Source organism: Camelus dromedarius, chromosome 14 (assembly GCF_036321535.1).
Source record: "Camelus dromedarius isolate mCamDro1 chromosome 14, mCamDro1.pat, whole genome shotgun sequence".
Taxonomy (NCBI): domain Eukaryota; kingdom Metazoa; phylum Chordata; class Mammalia; order Artiodactyla; family Camelidae; genus Camelus; species Camelus dromedarius.
The window spans coordinates 42,674,968-42,693,473 of NC_087449.1; the positions used below are offsets into that span (position 1 = coordinate 42,674,968).

The following is an 18,506-nucleotide window of genomic DNA, read 5'->3' on the forward strand; positions in this document are numbered from 1 at the left end:
TGCATGCTAGACATGTGTTCTACCACTGAACTATACCCTCCCCCGATTCTCTATTGTAAGTGAGGACAAATCCAGGGCCTCCTTGCCTTCACTCTGCCTGTTTCTGTTCTCTTGGAGTCTTCCACACATGTGTGAAGATAATGCAGATTAAACATGGAATCCTGCGTTGTCCAGGCATACTTAGGTCTGAACACCTTTGGTTAACTACCCAGTCATTTTCCTTGTTCGTTCCCTCCCTCCCTCTCTCTCGCTCTCTCTCTCTCTTTTTTTATCTTGCTGCCTGGCAAAATACTTTTAAGAGTGGTTCTCACCCCCCCAGATGCACACTGGAATCAATTGGAGAGCATTTAGAAATACTGATGCCTACGCTTAGTATTCAGTAAATATTGAGTCGAATTAGATGATTTGTGTAACTTTTCAGGTGCCAGAATTCTCTCCTAATTTATAGTCAGTCTTTAAGGTCTTTATTTAGCCCAATTATTTAGCCTGGTAGGCAGTCTTATTTACTGGGAAAAATTGAGTTTTAGACGCATCTTTGCCACTAACACACTGTATATATAACCTTGGAAAAGTTACTGCCCCTCTCTGGCCTTCAGTTTCCTCTTTGAATATATTGAGAAGGAGAAACTGATTGGATTTGATTGGGAATTGGCAGACTTTTTTTCTGTGAAGTTCCTGATAGTAAGTATTTTAGGCTTTGTGGGCCATGCAGTGCCTGTCTATCTCAGTGTATAAAGCTCCTTTCAGCTCTGGTATTTTGTGGTTCTCTTTTTTCAAACCCTAGTCAGGGATATCACCTCAGAGAGCCAAGGAAAATCTTACTTAACCACCAGCAATTAAATACAGATAATATCAAGTACTTGTGTACTGCTTACCATCTGCCTGGCACAGTTTCAAACATTTTACATATATTACCTCTAGTCCTCAGAATAGCCCAGCGAAGAGTGTGGATGCTGCTATTATCTATCCCTGTTTTACAGAGGCAGACAGAAACCAGATACTGAAATAACCTGCCGGATGAAGGCTATAGCTGGTAGCAGAGTCAGATTTGAACCCAGACCTTCTGGCTTCAACATAGCATAAGCTATATTCCTCTCCCTAACTTAGACGTACACCTCCAAATATGGAGCCCCTCAGCTGTTACATGCTGTCATATCTGTCCTAAGAGAAAATATCACTGAAACCATCAAAAGTGGGCCAATCTTCGGACTTTAAAGATGGCCACAGAATAGAAACTTTATTTTTTCTCTTAAACGAGCCCTTTTGTTTCTGTCTCAGCATTATAGTCACATGGCATTGTCTGTGTGTGTATTTCTAGCTTTCTGTCATACTTATTCTTGACAAGCTTGAAAGGGGTTCAGTGTATGGTAGCAGTCTCTCAGCTTCTGGAATTAAATTTCACCTCAGTAGGAATTCGTTACTTCAACAATCAAGCAAACAGACCAGAGTCAAATGGGGATAAAAATTCTACTGATAAGAGGCAGCAGAAACAGCTTGGATTGTATTGTAGGCAGAGCATCTAGGCTTTAGTCTTGCTTCCACTACCATCAATTATATGGCCAGAGGAGCTCTCTGAGCCTCAGTATTCTCAAGTATAAAATTTCAGGCTGGATAGGTGATTTCTGAATTTCCTTATATCCTTGCTACACCAGTGTTTGCAGGTGTACTTCTAAGTAGCTATTGCAAAAGCTCTGCATTGCATAGTTTCTCTTGTTTTAACTTAAAAGTATGTGCTTATTTTGCATTCTCTGCCCTAATCTGTCTGTATTTATTTAGATGTAAAAATGTTTCAAATTCTTTTTGCCACTGAGTAAGATTGATGCTCTAGAATACATCACATACGTATTATGTAGGTACTTCTTAATTTGATAAGCATGGCCTTGTGTGATTTTAGTCCCTTTTCCTTTAAAGAGAGAGAGCCATAGGAAAATAAAAACCATGATTTGCACTATAGATTCCAAATCACCCCTCTTATTGACTCAGCAGGTCGAGTACAGATTCTCCTGCTTTCTGGGCATCTAATTCATTCAGCATGTCTACAGTTGAATCTCTGCTAAACAAAGCTAAAAGAAGTAGTTGCCTGCCATGATGTTCCTGCAGCTATTTCATTCTTTTTAACCTAGTAAAGTCCACATTTTTAAGATTCATCCTTTTATTGAGAAAAAAATTAACCAAGAGACTGACTTTTTCTCTACTCTTCAACATCTCTTCAGTTGAATAACCAATTCAAATTCCTTTAATCAAAAAGGAAAAGCAACTTTCTGGCAAAAATAAAAAATGATTTTTTCCTTCACCCCCAACCCCACTCCAAAACTCCCTGAAGCTTGGACTGTTAAATCTAGAAGGAATGTTAGATGTGAGGATCTTGAGTTTACGAGAGTGAAAACTGACTTTCCCAGGTCACAAAGCTGATTTGAACAAAGTAAAGATTTGAAATGTAGTGGGGAAAGAACACTGACCGTGAAGTCAGAAGACATGGATTCAGTTTGTCTCTGCCAATAACTAGCTGTATGACTTCTGGCTGGTTACCTAATGTGCCTGCATTTCTATTTCCTCACTGGTAAAATGAGGCAACATAACTTCATAGGGTGTGAAACTCTTAGCATAGCGTCTAACACTCTGTACCTCCAGCACAGAGTATTCGTTGAGTGTATTCTGTGTATTAGACACCTGTGCTAGATGCTGGGACTAGAGATAAAATGCACAGTTTCTGCTCTTGTAGAACTTGTAGTCTAGTGGGGAAGATCAAAACATTTCACATTTACAGCAAGTTCTGTGATAGAGATAAATGCAGGGTAATGTGGGAGCTTAGAGGACAAGCATGGATTGGGGAGGATTGGGAAGAGACCTCAAGGCAGGCTTTCATGAGAGGTAATACTAAAGAGTTTGGGGCTGGATGAGACCAGATTTTCGTTTTAGAAAGATCACTGCCTGCAGTGTGACATAAATTGGAGGGGTTATACCCTAAAGGAAGGAAGACCACTGAGGAAGCTGATGGAACAGTCCAGTTGAGAAATCATGAAACCTTCAATTGATGTAATGGCAGTAGGAAATGTTATGGTGGTAAGCATTGAGATAATTTAAGGAACTAGTATGGATAGAAGTTGAAATAGATTGGAAATGAGAGGGGAGAGAGACAGACAGATAGTCAGGCAGAGATACTAGGATCACTTCTAGGTTTTTGGTTTGATTATCTAGGTGGTTCTCTCAAGTGTGGGTGGGAAGATAAGGAGGTCAGTTTTGGACATAGCATTTCAGGTAAGTGCCTGTTTGGGGTGATGATGATACAGCTCCCTAACATTTACTGACTTCTTCCCATAGAGCAGGCCTATTTCATATGCTTTGCATGCATTGACTATTTAATTCTCATAATCCTCCTTTTGAGGTTAAATTTAAGATCATTTTTACTTTATAGGTAAGAAATTTGAGGCACAGAGAGGTTAAATATCTTGCCTAGAGTTACATAGCTAGTAAGTTGTGAAGCCAGGATTTAAATCCTGGCAATCTGACTCTGGAGTCCTTACTGTTAACCACTTCATTATCTTATATGTCTCTCATTGATGACAGAGATATCAACTAGGCAGTTAAATAAGTTAGAGAGGACTAGACTGCAGATATGGATTTTGGGAGTTACGAATTTTGGGAGTTATCAGAACAAAAAATGGCTTTAGAAGGCGTCGGGGGGGTCACACAGAGAGAATTTATAGATCAGAAGTGGTAAGTAGATGCCATAAAGACTGCCATTTCTCAGTATTCTTCCCATGAGACATCACTAGTAGGTCACTGGCTGGCCTCAGTAAAGGAAACTGAGGAAGATCTACTGAGATAGGAAGAAAACCTAGAGAAGATGGTGCCATTTGAAGCCCCAGAGGAGAATGATTTATGAAGGGGAGCTCAGGAGTATCAGATTGTTGCATCTTCCATTACATGTTTTGAGAGCTTAGTAGAATAGTGTTATATTTGGCAGTCAGGATTCCTTGGTGATCTCAGTGAATGAGATATCCATGGAGCAGTGGAGTGGGGGAGGAGCCAGTAGAGAAGGTGGATGGATAGTTATATTGATTCGTAATCCAAGATTGTGGTTTTCAAGACAAGAAAGTGATGGAGGGACTTCAGGATCTAATTTGGATTGAGAAGTAAATGAAGTCAAAAGGGGGAAGATAACTTGAGGGGATGGAACTATACTGAGGGGGAGAGCAGTTTTACCCTTTGCTTGTAGACCCCTGTGTTAGTGCATCATAGCCAGCCCCAACTCTGAGTTCCAGGATCTGCCCAGTGCCACTGCTGAGTAGCGTACTCATTAGGGCTACCCTACAGCATGACAGCCCCAAAGGGTTGGAGCTTAATGAGTGGGACTTTGGTTGTATGCTTAAATATTTTGAGGTGTTTTTCCAAGGTTAAAAGTTCTTTGGATCCTTATCCAAAGAAATTTGGGACTGTTGACACTTGGGGGCTGGATGATTCTTTGTAGTAGGGGCAGAAGTTTTTGTGTATCTTAGGATGTTTAGCAGCATCCCTGACCTCTACCTACTAGGTAGCAATAGCACCTCCACCCCTGAGTTGTGACAACCAAAAATGTTTCTGGATGTTGCCAAATGTCTCCTTTGGATTAATTCACTTGCTGTTTGTAACCACAACTCTCTACTGGTTTTCCTCTAGGTCTCTGTTGTAGATTTCCCTCACCTGCATTAGTTCCTCTGGGCACTTCAGCTCTATTGGTTTGGAGAGTTTGGGTTATTTCAGCCTTTTTTTGTGGCCTTTTTTCTCAAAAAATTTTCAGGCTAGAAATAAATATTTAGAACATAATATCTAGTACCCAGTTAATTATCTAGAACATTGATTTAATAATCATGATATTTAGAGAAGATTATATAGTTAATTTTTAATATTTCTCTTATAAAATTTTTATATCACTTTTCTCCTGATAGTACAGTTATCTGTATCTGTGTTTCTAGTTAGCTTGGACTCCTTGAGGACAGTGACCCTTTTTTAGTCCATGCATGCCTAACATTTTGCAGAGTACCTGGCACATAGTAGACTCTCAGTAGATGTTTGCTGAGATAAGTCAGTTTTGATGATAATTGGCTAAGTAGGTTAAACCTGCAGTTTCTCAGAGTATTTCAGTTATCAAGCCTCACAAAGAGGCCAGAGGTCCCTTAGTATTGTCAAAATCTGATTTGTGCAGAGAGGCATTTTATCCAGTCATTTCTGTGTACACGGCTCATAGGTGTCCTCTGGGAGAATGGGAAATGGAACAGAGTGACATGCTGCCTTTCAAAGATAACACAAATCCATTTAGCTCTTCTAGCACCCAGAGCTGACCTTTCTATAGGTAGAGTCACACTGAAACTAGAATTAAAGTTGGAAAATAGGCAAAATATAGGGCAGTCAACTATAAACCTACCCTATTCTGGTGGAATGATATTTTCTAGGCAGGTAATAAAATTATGAGCCTGATTGTGGCATTTATAATATGAATGCTTTTATGGACCAAATGTGACATTTACAAAACTGATTGTTTTCTAGGTTTATTTAGTTATTTATCCTTAGTGCAAATGTGTAAAATGTTGCTGTGTTTTGCTTTTTGGCTGATCAGTATGATTTTAATTGATAAATAATTTACACTGTAAAACACGTAATTCATAACTGTACAATTCAGTAAGTTATCAAAAAATGGGAAAAAAAGTGAAAATACCTGTGTAACCACAACTCAGTTCTAGAAATGTAATATTATTTTGAAATTATTTTCAGTAATTTTGAAAAATGTCATGTGATTCTGCAATTCTACTTCTGGATATATATCCAAAAGAATTGAAAAATAGAACAAATTTTTGAAATTTTTATTTCATTGCTAATATTCATTAGTTTCTTATTGTACCCAAAATCTATCATTAAGTCTTTTTTTAATTATTGTGGAAAAATATACATACCATAAAACTTACCATTTAACCATTTCATTGACATAAAGCACTTTCATATTGTTCTGCAACCACTATTTCTCTCCATCTCCAGGACTTTTTCATCTTCCCATACTGAAATTCTGTTCCTGTTAAACACTAACTTCCCATTCCTCTCTGCCTTAGCCCCTGGCAACCACCATTCTACTCTCTGTCTTGAAATTTGGCTACTCTATGTGTGTCATATAAGTGGAATCATACAATTTTAGACCTTTTGTGACTGGCTTATTTCACTTAGCATGTCTTCAGGGTTCATCCATGTTATGGCAAGTATTAGAATTTCCTTTCTTTTTAAGGCTGAATAATACTCCATTGTATGTATAGATCACACAATTTGTTTATCCATGTATCTGTGATGGATAGTTGGGCTGCTTTCACCTTTTGGCTATTGTGAATAATGCTGCTATAAACATGACTGTATAAGTATCTGTTCAACTCCCAGCTTTCAGTTCTCTTGGGTACATACCCAGAAGTGGAACTGCTGAATCATATGGTAATTCTACTTTTCATTTTTTGAGGAACTGCCATATTGTTTTCAATAGCTGCATCATTTTACATTCCCACCAACAGTGCACAGGGATTCCAATTTCTCTACATTTTTACCAACATTTGTTATTTTCTGTTCTTTTTATATAGTAGTCATCCTAATGGGTGTGAAGTACGTCCAGAATTTTTTTTAAGACTCTTTTTTTTTTTAAAGAGTCTTTTTGTTCTGGAAATTTTCTAACATTAAATAGGGTAAATAGTAGTCAAACGGCTATGTGTCTATCACCTAGCCCCAATAATTATGAACACTTGGCCATTGTTGTTCCAATTATACTTTGACCTTCCTCCCCTATTACTGGAAGGCAGACCCCAGTCATCATAAACTTAATTAGTTTTTAAATCAAAGTATAGTTGATTTACAATATTTAACCTTTTTTCTATTAAAAAAGCAAACAAACGTTATTAATATAAATAATGTTTTGCAAATTTTACTTGCATCTTTGCTGTGTCTTTGATTCAGTGATCTGTAACTCTTGTGTCATTGGTAACAAATATGTTCTCAGCATCATTCTTGCTCTTGTGCCATGCAGATATAGATATACTTTACATATGCCTTTCATCTATCCTTGCTTGTTAACAATTTATTCATGGGTAAAATTTTAAAATGCATTGTTACTGTGATCACAAGTTGCACAGTCACTTCTAAGCACAACTGTAACAACGTATCTAACTGTGAAAATAAGTCATATTATAATGGAAAAGAGTGAACATCACAGACACAACCTTGAGTCAGCTCTGTAATTTTTAAAAATTGAGGTATAAACAATTGGCATACATTATATAGTGTCAGGCATAAAACATAATGATTTGACATTTGTATATATTGTGAGGTGATCACCATGATAAGTCTAGTTAACATCCATCATCATTCATAGTTATTTTTTCTCTTTGGATGAACAGCTTTCAAATATGCATTACAGTATTATTAACTGTAGTCAGCATGATAAACATTACGTTCTTGTGACTTATCTTATAACTGGACGCTTGTACCTTTTGACTCCCTTTTCCCATTTTGTCCGCGCTACACCTCCACTTCTGGCAATCACCAGTCCTTTCTCTCTGCGGCTCCAATTTCTTTTTTTAAAAAAGATATATACTTTCTTTTTTTGGTGAGGGGGGTAGGAAATTAGGTTTGTTTGCTTATTTATTTAATTATTTAATTTTTTGATGAAGGCACTGGGATTGAACCCAGGACCTTGTGCATGTTATGCACACAGTCTGCTACTAAGCTATACACTGTTCCCTACTTTCATTTATCATGTACTTCAGTACACTGTATACCTCAAAGTTGAGGGTTCTTTTTTTTAACATAACCATATTATATCTAAAAATTAACCATTTTTAATCATCTGATATCTAGTTAATATCACCCATATCTTTATGCCCAGTTTCTATTAATCTGATGGTATAGGAAACAAAGGGTTAACAAGTCACTCAAAGATGACAATTTACATTGCTAACGAAGATGTAGTTACGATTTTTAGTTTAACTTTGAACAAGAACTCTGCTTTGCTTAAACTATTAATACTCTTCCTGATATTCATTGGCATTTGTATATATACCATAAACAATAGAATAGTCCACTTCCTTTAGTAAATACGGTGAGCCTAGTTCTGGGGTTACCTTCTGTTTGATTATGTTTATGCATTTGTCTGTTAAATATTGCCGTTTTAAGGGGCTCTGGAAAATACACGTAAAGGCAGAACAGGATGAAAATCTACAAATTTGTCTACATAGCTGATAGAATGTGCTAGTAGAGATGTTTACATCCTTTTTTGGAGGTGGTGAGTGGTAATTATACATTTGCAGCTATGCATTTTCTTAACATTAATCTCAGTGTTAAAAATGAGAATCCACTTATAGAGGTCAGAACTCCTCTATTGGCAAAATCAAGTTGTTGCTGTGTAAGTTCTTTAATATTGAGTCATTTGAAATGTAAGCTACAACAGAGCCAGCTAAAGGCTGTGGGAAAAGGAGAGGAACATACAGTTATTAATTCTTTTTTCCTCCTTTAGTTTTCTTAATTTGCACAGGAGACCCCAGTATACAGTATACCCTGCTGTACTTTATAATGTTTGAAGGAAGTGTTGTTCAAAATACAAAGAAAAGGATACCCTGTGATTTTTAAAAAATATTTTTATTTATTTATTATTATATTATTTAATTATTTTATTTTGGCTGGAGGGGGGCAGTAATTAGGTTTATTTATTTTTAGAAGAGATACTGGGGATTGAACCCAGGACCTTGTGCAGCAAAGCATGAGCTCTACCACTTGAGATATATATATATATACACCCTCCCCCCCAGGCTCCCTGTGATTTAATAAGATTCCATCAGTATTCAGGTGTAAGAATGCAGTTCTGTTGTCAGGCACATATAAATGAGTTAAAAGCAGAAGTGGTTCTTTCCCCTTGGCTTGATTTATACTTTTTCTGTGTGCTGTTTTACCAATTAACAATTTTCTTTTGGCTTAAAGATAGCTTATATCCTTGTTGGGTAAATAACCTCTGTAGCACAGAGGCTTCAGAGTGATAAAAAACACTAAAATTATTTCCCATTCCCCTTGTGTTGTTGTGATAGTATTGATGGTAGTAATATAATGTCCCTTATACAGTACTTATAGTATGCCACAAAAAACCTAAGTGCTTTACATGTATTAACTCATTTAATCTATACAGCAACCTTATGAGATAGATATTATTATTATCTTCATTTTACTGATGAGGTGTTAAGGCACAGAAAAGTTAGTAACTGACTACTCCAAGTACAAATAACTAGTAAGTGGCAGGGTTAGGAATTGATCTGGGGCAGCCTGGCGCCAGGGACCTTCCTCCCAACCATTATACTGTCCTATACTTATTTGACACCCATATAAGTAAAGGGAAATGTGAGATAAAAAATGCTTTTAACATCTTTGTGGGCTCTATGGAACTTATTATTTGTTCATTCAGTGCTGCCTGTAGAATCAGTGATTACAGAGAAAACATTTAATCTCAAAGCATTCATCCCTATTTTCAAACTAGTGTTTTCAGATCTGTTCTCCATCTGAGACCTTGCATTTAGAAAAAGTACACTTGAACTTTTTAGTTGAATTGGCAGATCAAGAGCTTACAGACAGGACATTGCCTTTGAGTATTTAGGCTGTATGTGCTGACCCCCTGAAACAGTAATTTGGTATAATGTTTCCACTAGAGTTCAGCGGTATTAGGGGTTCTGACTTCAAAGTGTGTATGTGTGTGTTGTATACACATATATATTTGTAGATAGGCCGCTTCTCCACAAATGGAGCCAATCTTATACAAATTCTAAAAACCTGTCAGAGCCATTTAAATCCAAGAAATATCTAAACATTTGAAGTAGAACTATGAGCGATGCAAAAATGTTACCTTTCTGGATATTTGTGATAAGTAGAATAAATAAAGCAATCTGCCCATTTTTTAAATACTTGAAGTTTAGGCCAAAGAACCTCCAGTTAATCTTGCAGAATTAATTCTTGTTAGGTACTGATTTACATACACTTTTTATCTTTAAGTCTGAGTTAATAGCAACTGTTAACTAAGAAATCCAATGTTCTATTTTCTTTCTTTTTTTTTTTAACTGAAGTATAGTCAGTTACAATGTGTCAATTTCTGGTGCACAGCACAATGTCCTAGTCATGCATATACATACATATGTTTGTTTTCATATTCTTTTTTATTAAAAGTTATTACAATATATTGAATATAGTTCCCTGTGCTATACAGAAGAAACTTGTTTTTTAAATCTATTTTTATATATAGTGGCTAACATTTGTAAATCTCAAACTCTCAAATTTATCCCTTCACACCCCCTTTCCACAGGGACCATTAGATTGTTTACTATGCCTTCGAGTTTATTTCTGTTTTGTAGATGAGTTCATAGCATCCTCTTTTTTCTTTTTCTTTTCTTTCTTTTTTTTAAGATTCCACATATGAGTGATATCATGGTATTTTTCTCTTTCTGGCTTACTTCACTTAGAATGACAGTCTCTAGGTCCATCCATGTTGCTGCAAATGGCATTATTTTATTCTTTTTAATGGCTGAATAATATTCCATCTTATAAACATACCACAACTTCTTTATCCAGTCATCTGTTGATGGACATTTAGGTTGCTTCCATGTCTTGGCTATTGTATATAGTGCTGCTATGAACAGCCAGTGCTCTATTTTCTTCTTCCTTTGCTTTGGATTGTGTGGCTCTGGCTGTGCTCTGGTTCTAACACATTTACTCTGGTGCTTTGGTTCAGTCAAGTGTTTGGCTGTAGGGAGGAACAGATTACCATTTCTACCCATCAAGTGTGCATTGTATAGGGGTGGATGACTTTCTCATGCTAGTTTTCTTTCCCCTAGGTTTATGAAGGCCTAGACATCATCACCAACAAGGTTTCTGCCCAAGAGCAGAAAATGTGCCAGCACCACATGATCAGCTTTGTGGATCCTCTTGTGACAAATTATACAGTGGTGGACTTCAGGAACAAGGCAACTGCTCTGATATCCTTGAGAAAGACAGCAGCTAGGCTTGGTGGCTGCAAAGCAGCCCAAGCCAAAAAAGTTTTCTTTCTGGTGACAATTTCTTCTAAGTAGATGCATCCACAAGAACTCATCAGAACTATATAATTGACAGATAGTGCTGTTGCTACTCAAAGTCTTGACCTCAGACTGCAGCATCAGCATCCCTTGGGAGCTTGTAGGAATGCTAAATTTAGGCCTCATTCTAGATCTACTGAATCAGAATCTGCATTTAGCAAGAGTCCTGGGTGATTCATATGCATATTAAAATTGAGAAGCGCTGTTTTAGTGGAGAGAACACTGATTTAGGAACCAGAAAATCTGTGCCCTAGTCTTAGAATTGCCTCTTTTGATCATATGAATTTTATTATTTACCTCACTGAGTTTTAGTTTCCCACCTTTAATTGGGGATAAGAAATTAATTTATAAATATATGGGAGTTATAGTTAGACTTTCAGAGGGGTTAGAAAAAAATAGTTCTGGGTTAACCCAAGAAAATTTTGAAAAAAGAATAATCTGTGGGGGTCTGCCCTCATACTTTAATATCTGGGCTGCTACATATTAAAACATACCAGAAACTTATAATAATTATAATAGCATGGAACTTATACTAGACAAATTTGCGGCACACAATAGAAAATTCAGATACAAATTCAAATGGATATAAATATTTAGCTTATGATCAAGGTGGCATTTCAAAATAATGGAGAAATAATGCAATAGTTAATAATTACTCCTGAGGCAGTTAATTATTTTGGAAAAAAATCAGGTTCTTATTATATATGACATATATTTCAGAGTTAAATGTATATATTTTGGGAGTGGGGAGGGTGTAACTCAAATGGTAGAGCACATGCTTAGCATGCATAAGGTCCTAGGTTCAATCCCCAGTATTTCCACTGAAAAAGTAAGTAAATAAGTAAATCTTCCCCCCTGCAAAAATAAAATAAATAAATAAATATATATATATTAATGAGACTTTAACACAAGTGGGATAACATAATTGAGTAGTTACGTGATTTTAGAGTAGGGAAGGACTTTGTAGATACGGTCTTTTTTTAAGGATTTTTTTAATTCAATTTTTTTAATTGGATTAAAATACACAGAAAGTTTACCATCTTAACCATTTTTAAGCATACAATTTAGTGGTATTACATACATTCACACTATTGTGCAGTCATTAGCACCACCTTTGCCCATAATAGTCTTTTTTTTTTTTTTTAAAAGGAAAGTAACTGGATTTAGATTTGTAAGAATTAAGAATTTGTATTGACAAGAAAGTATTTCAGCTAGAACTCCTAGGACTCTGCCCTGGAAAGACCTTGCCACAAGTACACCAGGAGATAGGTGGTAGATCTCATTTATAACAGCAGCATTGCTCTTAACAGCAAAAATACATAAACACCCAATTCCTACTTACAGAAGAATGTTTAGGGGGAGGGCATAGCTCAAGTGGTAGAGCACATGCTTAGCATGCATGAGGTCCTGGGTTCAATCCCCAGTACCTCCATTATAAAAAGAATTAAACAAGTAAACCTAATTACCACCCCCCAAAAAAAGAATGTATAAAATGTGCTTTGTTTATATATGTTAAGTACTTTTCAGCAGTGAAAATGAATAAATTGTAGCTATATGCATCAATCAATGTGAAAGAATCTCAGAAACAACATAAAATGCTGGAAATTATAGAAAGATACATACATATTTATTATAAAAGTTAAGAAGCAAGTAAAACCAATATATTGTTTAGGGTTATATATAAATCAGTAATAATGTAAAGAAAAGCAAATGAATGATGAAAAACAAAATACCCAAAACAATTCAGGACAGCGGTTCTCTCAGGGAGAGGAGAATTAAGGGCTGGGATAGGAATTAATACACAGGAAGCTTCAAAGGAATTGATAATATTTCCTTTCTCACATTGGGTTCATGAGTGTTTATTTTATTAATAGGCTCCATAATTTGTATATATTACATATATTCTTTTGTATGTATTGAATATTTTATAATTAAAAATAGAAGGAAACAGCACTAGAAACAAAATTAAAAACTAGACTCTAACCCCAGGGGAAAGATACTTGTAACATCGGAAAGGCAAATGGTTTATACTTAATATATGAAGAACTCTTTTGAATCAATACAAAACATGCTTAAAGAGCATGAGTAGTAATTCACAAGGGAAGAAATGTAAATGATAATAAATATGAAAAAGTGTTTATCCTTGCTGTTAATCAGGGCCATGCAAATCAAAATAATGAGATAATTTTTTTTGCCTATCAAATGGGCAGAGATTAAAATGCAGATAATAATTATTGCCCTACCTGCTTTACAGGGTGGTTCTACCAGATGAAATAATGTATATGAAAGCCCTTTGCAAATTAAAACATATCACCCAAATGTACATTGTTGCCATAAGACAGTTTGGTTGTTTAGAAAGAACTGATGGAAAATGGAAATCTAATTAAAATTTTCAAAGGGCAACAACAACAGGTGATGACTTAATCAGATCACTTATAGGATTGGAGATTTGTGAATTTCAATAAGAACCTAGAATCAGAATTTCAAAACTCAAAGTACCTTTAGTACTCGATCAACGTGCTTGATTTGACAGGTGAAAGTACTAGATACTGAGGCCCAGAGAGAAGGGTTTTGCCTAGAGTCACAGTTGTTTCATGGCTTGGGCAAACAATTTAAACCTTTTCCCACCAAATATCTCCTATCCCATCTCCCCCCCTCTTTTCCATCTCTCCCCTTCTGTTATCTTAACCATTCCCTTTCCCTTTTGATTCCCTTTCTTAGTCATATATTTGAAGTTTTATTACAATTACTGTGTAATTGTTTGATCCTTATACTTAGCATGTTGATCACCCACTGTGGATCAGATGCTCCTGAAGAACACAACTGTCGCCCAGATTTGGATGATGTGAAGATCAGTGTGTTCAAGGGAGGAAATAATAAATTTGTTTTTCTTTTTAAAAAACAAATAGACAAATTTCTTCTTTATGATCCTCGATTGATAACATCTTTCTCACTACCCTACCCCAGCCTCTTACAGAGGCTTTCTGATAGAAAAGAGGTCATCTGTTTGTGCTCACAGACTGGCAGCAAGGGGAAGAAGTGTGTAAACGGTCTTTATCAGTTATCCTCAGAAGCAAAGCTCTTAAAACAGATATCTATTCAGCAGAGATTCTAAAGAGAAGAATTGAAAGTAGCAGGGATATAAAAACAATAGTGACTAAAGTAAGTTGAGTGCTTACTCAGTTGAGAAAGATATTTCAGGTGTTGTCTTAGGGGTTTCATTTGCATTGTCACATGTAATGCTCATAAGACCTCATGAGGATTTTACAGGTGAGAAAACTGAAGCTCAGACAGGTTGAGTAACTTGCCCAAGTGTTGGAGCTTGTAATTGAAACCTACCTTCACAGGCTGTGCTTCTCAGTTTATCTGGTAGAGTCTCAAGTGGCTGCAGTGTGCACTTCTACCACAGAATGGTGGACTGACTGAGTCTACCAACCACGGCTTAGAGAAGCCAGCTTGTAATTTGCCTTGGAAGGCAAAGTTGCACAATGAACACCTTGGTGGCTTCCTGAGCAGCTGACACTTGGTTCTGTGAGAGTCCTTAGGCTTGTGCTTGTTAAGCTGATTTGGAATACTAAGCAAGCTTAGAATTTTAGCATCAAGGCCTAGGAAGTTCTAGAACTGGAAGGAAATACCATCATGTATCTGTCTGGTTTATGCAAGTCCCTCCAGAAACAATAGGAAATGATTCTTGAGAACTCATGAGAAACAGTGAAGACTAATATCAATTCATCTTGGTTTCTGCCCTTTCTCCTCTGCTGTCTAAACAAATGAATGTGGTTTCTTACTTATACCCTACTTCCAAGTGAGTCAAGGTTTTCTTCTTGATGTTAAATATTGTGATGTCTTTCTTAATTTTCACATTGAAGATATATTTGCCCGAGATAAAATTCCTATTGTTGTGGGAGGAACCAATTATTACATTGAGTCTCTGCTCTGGAAAGTTCTCATCAGTGCAAAGGTATGTTTAGTTCACTTGTAATTCACTGAGGAAGTGGATTCTTCCTTTCTTGCCAGCTGATTTTAGTGGGAGAAAGGTTGACTCTTGCCTATTTCTTATAGTCAGCAACTGTAGTAATTTTCCTACTTAATATTCTGAAGCAAGTACCACCTCCATATGTGATGTGTGCTCCTCCAGGCTAGCCTAAGGGCTGGGACTGTGTGTGGGAAAAGCGCTCCTCTGTGAATTAATTATCATCCCCATGTAAGTGAACAGTACATTAGTCTGATTCAGCATTTCCTGGCTGTAGCAATCTGCATATCAGGGAGATGTGTGATACTAACCTTTCTTACAGAGATGCTATTGCATAGGGTGGGACTTTGCAAACTATAATGTGCTGGTAATTCTGGTCCACTCTTTGGTCACACTTGTTGAGAAGACTAGACTAGATATGTTAATGTAGGTGTGTTAGCCATGGTACCTATTTGTACTTCTGACAAGGAAACAGGGTACCTGGGAACCATCATAGGCAGTAAGTCCTATTCCTCTATGCTGTGGCCTCACAGCACTACCATGGTGTATTGGAATTTTCTGTTTATGATCTGTCTCTCCCTGTATGGCAAGACCTTCTCATTCATCTCGATTCTGTATTCCTAACACGTAGCAAAGTGCTTGGCACATTCATTGCCTCAGTATTTGTGGAATTGTTGGATTAAATTTACCTCTAAACCTTCATTTAATAGCCCCAGGGGATGGGCACTGCGAAAGTGATTGACCGGAAAGTAGAGCTTGAAAAGGAGGATGGTCATGCACTACACAAACGCCTAAGCCAGGTGGACCCAGAAATGGCTGCCAAGCTGCACCCACATGACAAGCGCAAAGTGGCCAGGTGAGAAGGCTGGGGCCCACTGACCCCAGGCCCCTTTACGGTTAGAGGGCAGTCACTTCTTCACTATGCCCAGGAGAAGGTTTGATAAAAGCGGTTAGTGGAGATTGATGTGTTCTAGTTAGGAAGCTCCTCAGTCCAGCTCCCTTAGTAAATAGTTGCACCTTACTTTGTTGTTACATTTAAAATGCGTAATACAATACAGTTTTTCCCAAGGGCCTATGTAATTTTGCTTCATTTTCTGTTTGATCTTTGCTTGTATAACATTTTTATATACACTTTTTCTGGCATGCAGTTAGTTGGCATTGTGATTTAGGTTTCATAATTGATTGTGCAATGCTGAGTTCTGCCCCAGCAGCTTGGCCAGTGGGAGGCAGATTTTATAAACTGTCTCATAGATCATCTCACCTTTACACATGGAGACTTTCTTGAAAGGAAGAGAGAGATGACCTGATGAGTTCATGAACCACGTTTTCTTAGGTTGTTTTATTAAAAAAAATTTTTTTTCTTGTGCTTTTTTTTCACTTTTGTGTGTGGGTGTTTTTTGTTTTTGTTTTTGTTTTTTGTTTTTTGTTTTTTACTTTTTCTCTTAGGTTGTTTTAAAATTGCAGCCTCATTGCAAGTATTAGGTATACTTTTCTTTCTTTTTCTCCATAAATAGGCATCTTCATTGGCCCCATATTCTTTTCACTTCTGACTGCATCTATCTTCATTTTATCAGTCATTTTATGTATTTTTTCTTTTCCAGTTTTATTGAGGTATAATTGACATACACCACTGTGTAAGTTTAAGGTGTACAGCATAATGATTTTCCTTACATACATCCTTAAATTATTACCACAATAAGTTCAGTGTACTTTTATAGATACAAAATAAAAGAAAAAGAAAAAAAATTGTTTTCCTTGTGATGAGAACTCTCAGACCTCACTCTTAACTTTCATATATAACATACAGGAGTGTTCATGATATTTATCATGTTGTACATGACATACCTAGTACTTGTTTATCTTACAACTGGAAGTTTGTACTTTTGACTACCTTCATTCAGTTCTCCCTTCCCCCATCCCTAGCCTCTGGTAGCCCACACATCTGATCTCTTTTTCTGTGAGTTTGTTTGTTTGTTTTTGAAGTGTAATTGGCCTGCAACACTGTCTTGATTCCTAGTGCACAACGTAGTGATTTGATATTTCTATACGTTACAAAACAGTCACCACTTAGGTGTACTTTTCTTTAGTGTTGGGAGTGATACCATATCTGGCAGAGTAGAAGATCTAATGAAGGACAGGGGTTATGAAGTATTCCACTCAAATGAATGTTCTAGGTCAGTGTTTCTTAATCCTTTTTTATTATCCACCCCCCATACCTTTTTAGAAATTTGTTTCCTAATTGTGCTTCCCTCCCTCCCCCATGAAGTTTTTTTTTCCCCGTCGGAATGTCTCACATATTTATTACTGAGCCAAAGCACTAGTGCAGAAACACTGATACGGAGAGAAAAATCATCATTTTCGCAGTTAAACACATCCAGCTGTTCAGATAGTAGTAATGTTTTCAGAGTGATATGGTAAGATGCAAGTGCTCTTGACACAGCATAAATATGTGTGCCACCTCATATGGGCGACTCCTTATAGACCCAGCTTGGTTCTTCTCCAATGCCTTCTCTTGGAGTTGTACTGATTTTATTACCAGTTTTTGTTCACATCTGTTGGGGAATGGGACGATTCTGCTTTTGTTTCTTGGCCAGGAATCACTTGATCTTGAAAATCTTATGAGAAGACATGGTGAGGAGTAAATTCAACCACACATAGGATGGCAGAGAAGAGAAGCGAGGCCCTCATGAAATATTAATACTGAGGAATGGGATTTTGGAGGGTATGATTGCTTCTTGGAGGGCCACATATCATTGTAATAGCTAAGGTTTTTTTACCCCCTTGAAGGCCATATTTTGTTGAAAATTCATATTCAAGATTAAAAGTGAAGTTTATACCTTCCAGTATCTCAGTGTTTTATTTTAAACATTTTAATAGAAATCTTCCAAAATTTTTTGAAAACTCAGGGACACTATGATGAACATTCATTTTTATATTTATGATATAATTCTAGAGCTTTGTCATTATTATCCACTTTTTTTTTTTAAATCAGATCATTTCTCCTCATTTTGCTACTTTTTAACTAGTGAGTTGAGAATTGTGTTTTAGTAAGAGCAGTATGTTCTAAGCAAGAGCTCTAGAGTATCTTAAAGAAGATTGGAGGACTTTTTTTCATCTTTCTTTTGGTTTGAGGCTGTATTATAACCTCCAGATAAGTAAGATACCTATTACTACATTTTTCCCTTATAGGTCCTCTTTGAGTGACCAGTGATATGGAAAGACAAGGGTCTCTAACTCTTGTGTTAGGGTTTCAGGAAGTAGTTGGATCAGGAAGGGAAAGATCACTTTCAAGCTGATAAGCTGCAATCATCCAGAGTGGTTGAGTATAGACTTAGGAGTTAAATTACCTAGTGCTGCATAACATAATAGATACCGACAGAGTAGATGGTGGCTTAAGAATAAGTATGTTTCTTCAGTGATCTTTG

The 18,506-nt window shown here is 36.7% G+C and overlaps 1 protein-coding gene and 1 pseudogene across 5 annotated transcripts in view; one reads left to right on the forward strand and one right to left on the reverse strand.

Moving 5' to 3' along the window:
- TRIT1 (tRNA isopentenyltransferase 1) overlaps window positions 1-18,506 on the forward strand; it is a 63,673-nt gene that overhangs the window by 16,419 nt on the left and 28,748 nt on the right. For 4 of the 5 annotated variants that reach the window (XM_064493704.1, XM_031464873.2, XM_010996935.3 and 1 more), the window contains 3 exons: window positions 10,872-11,012; window positions 14,971-15,069; window positions 15,792-15,937. In XM_064493704.1, the coding sequence (XP_064349774.1) occupies window positions 10,872-11,012; window positions 14,971-15,069; window positions 15,792-15,937 (386 nt within the window). The remainder of the gene's footprint in view (window positions 1-10,871; window positions 11,013-14,970; window positions 15,070-15,791; window positions 15,938-18,506) is intronic. The other variant, XM_010996937.3, reaches the window with a different exon arrangement.
- LOC116156843 (large ribosomal subunit protein eL39-like) lies at window positions 17,551-17,711 on the reverse strand (annotated as a pseudogene).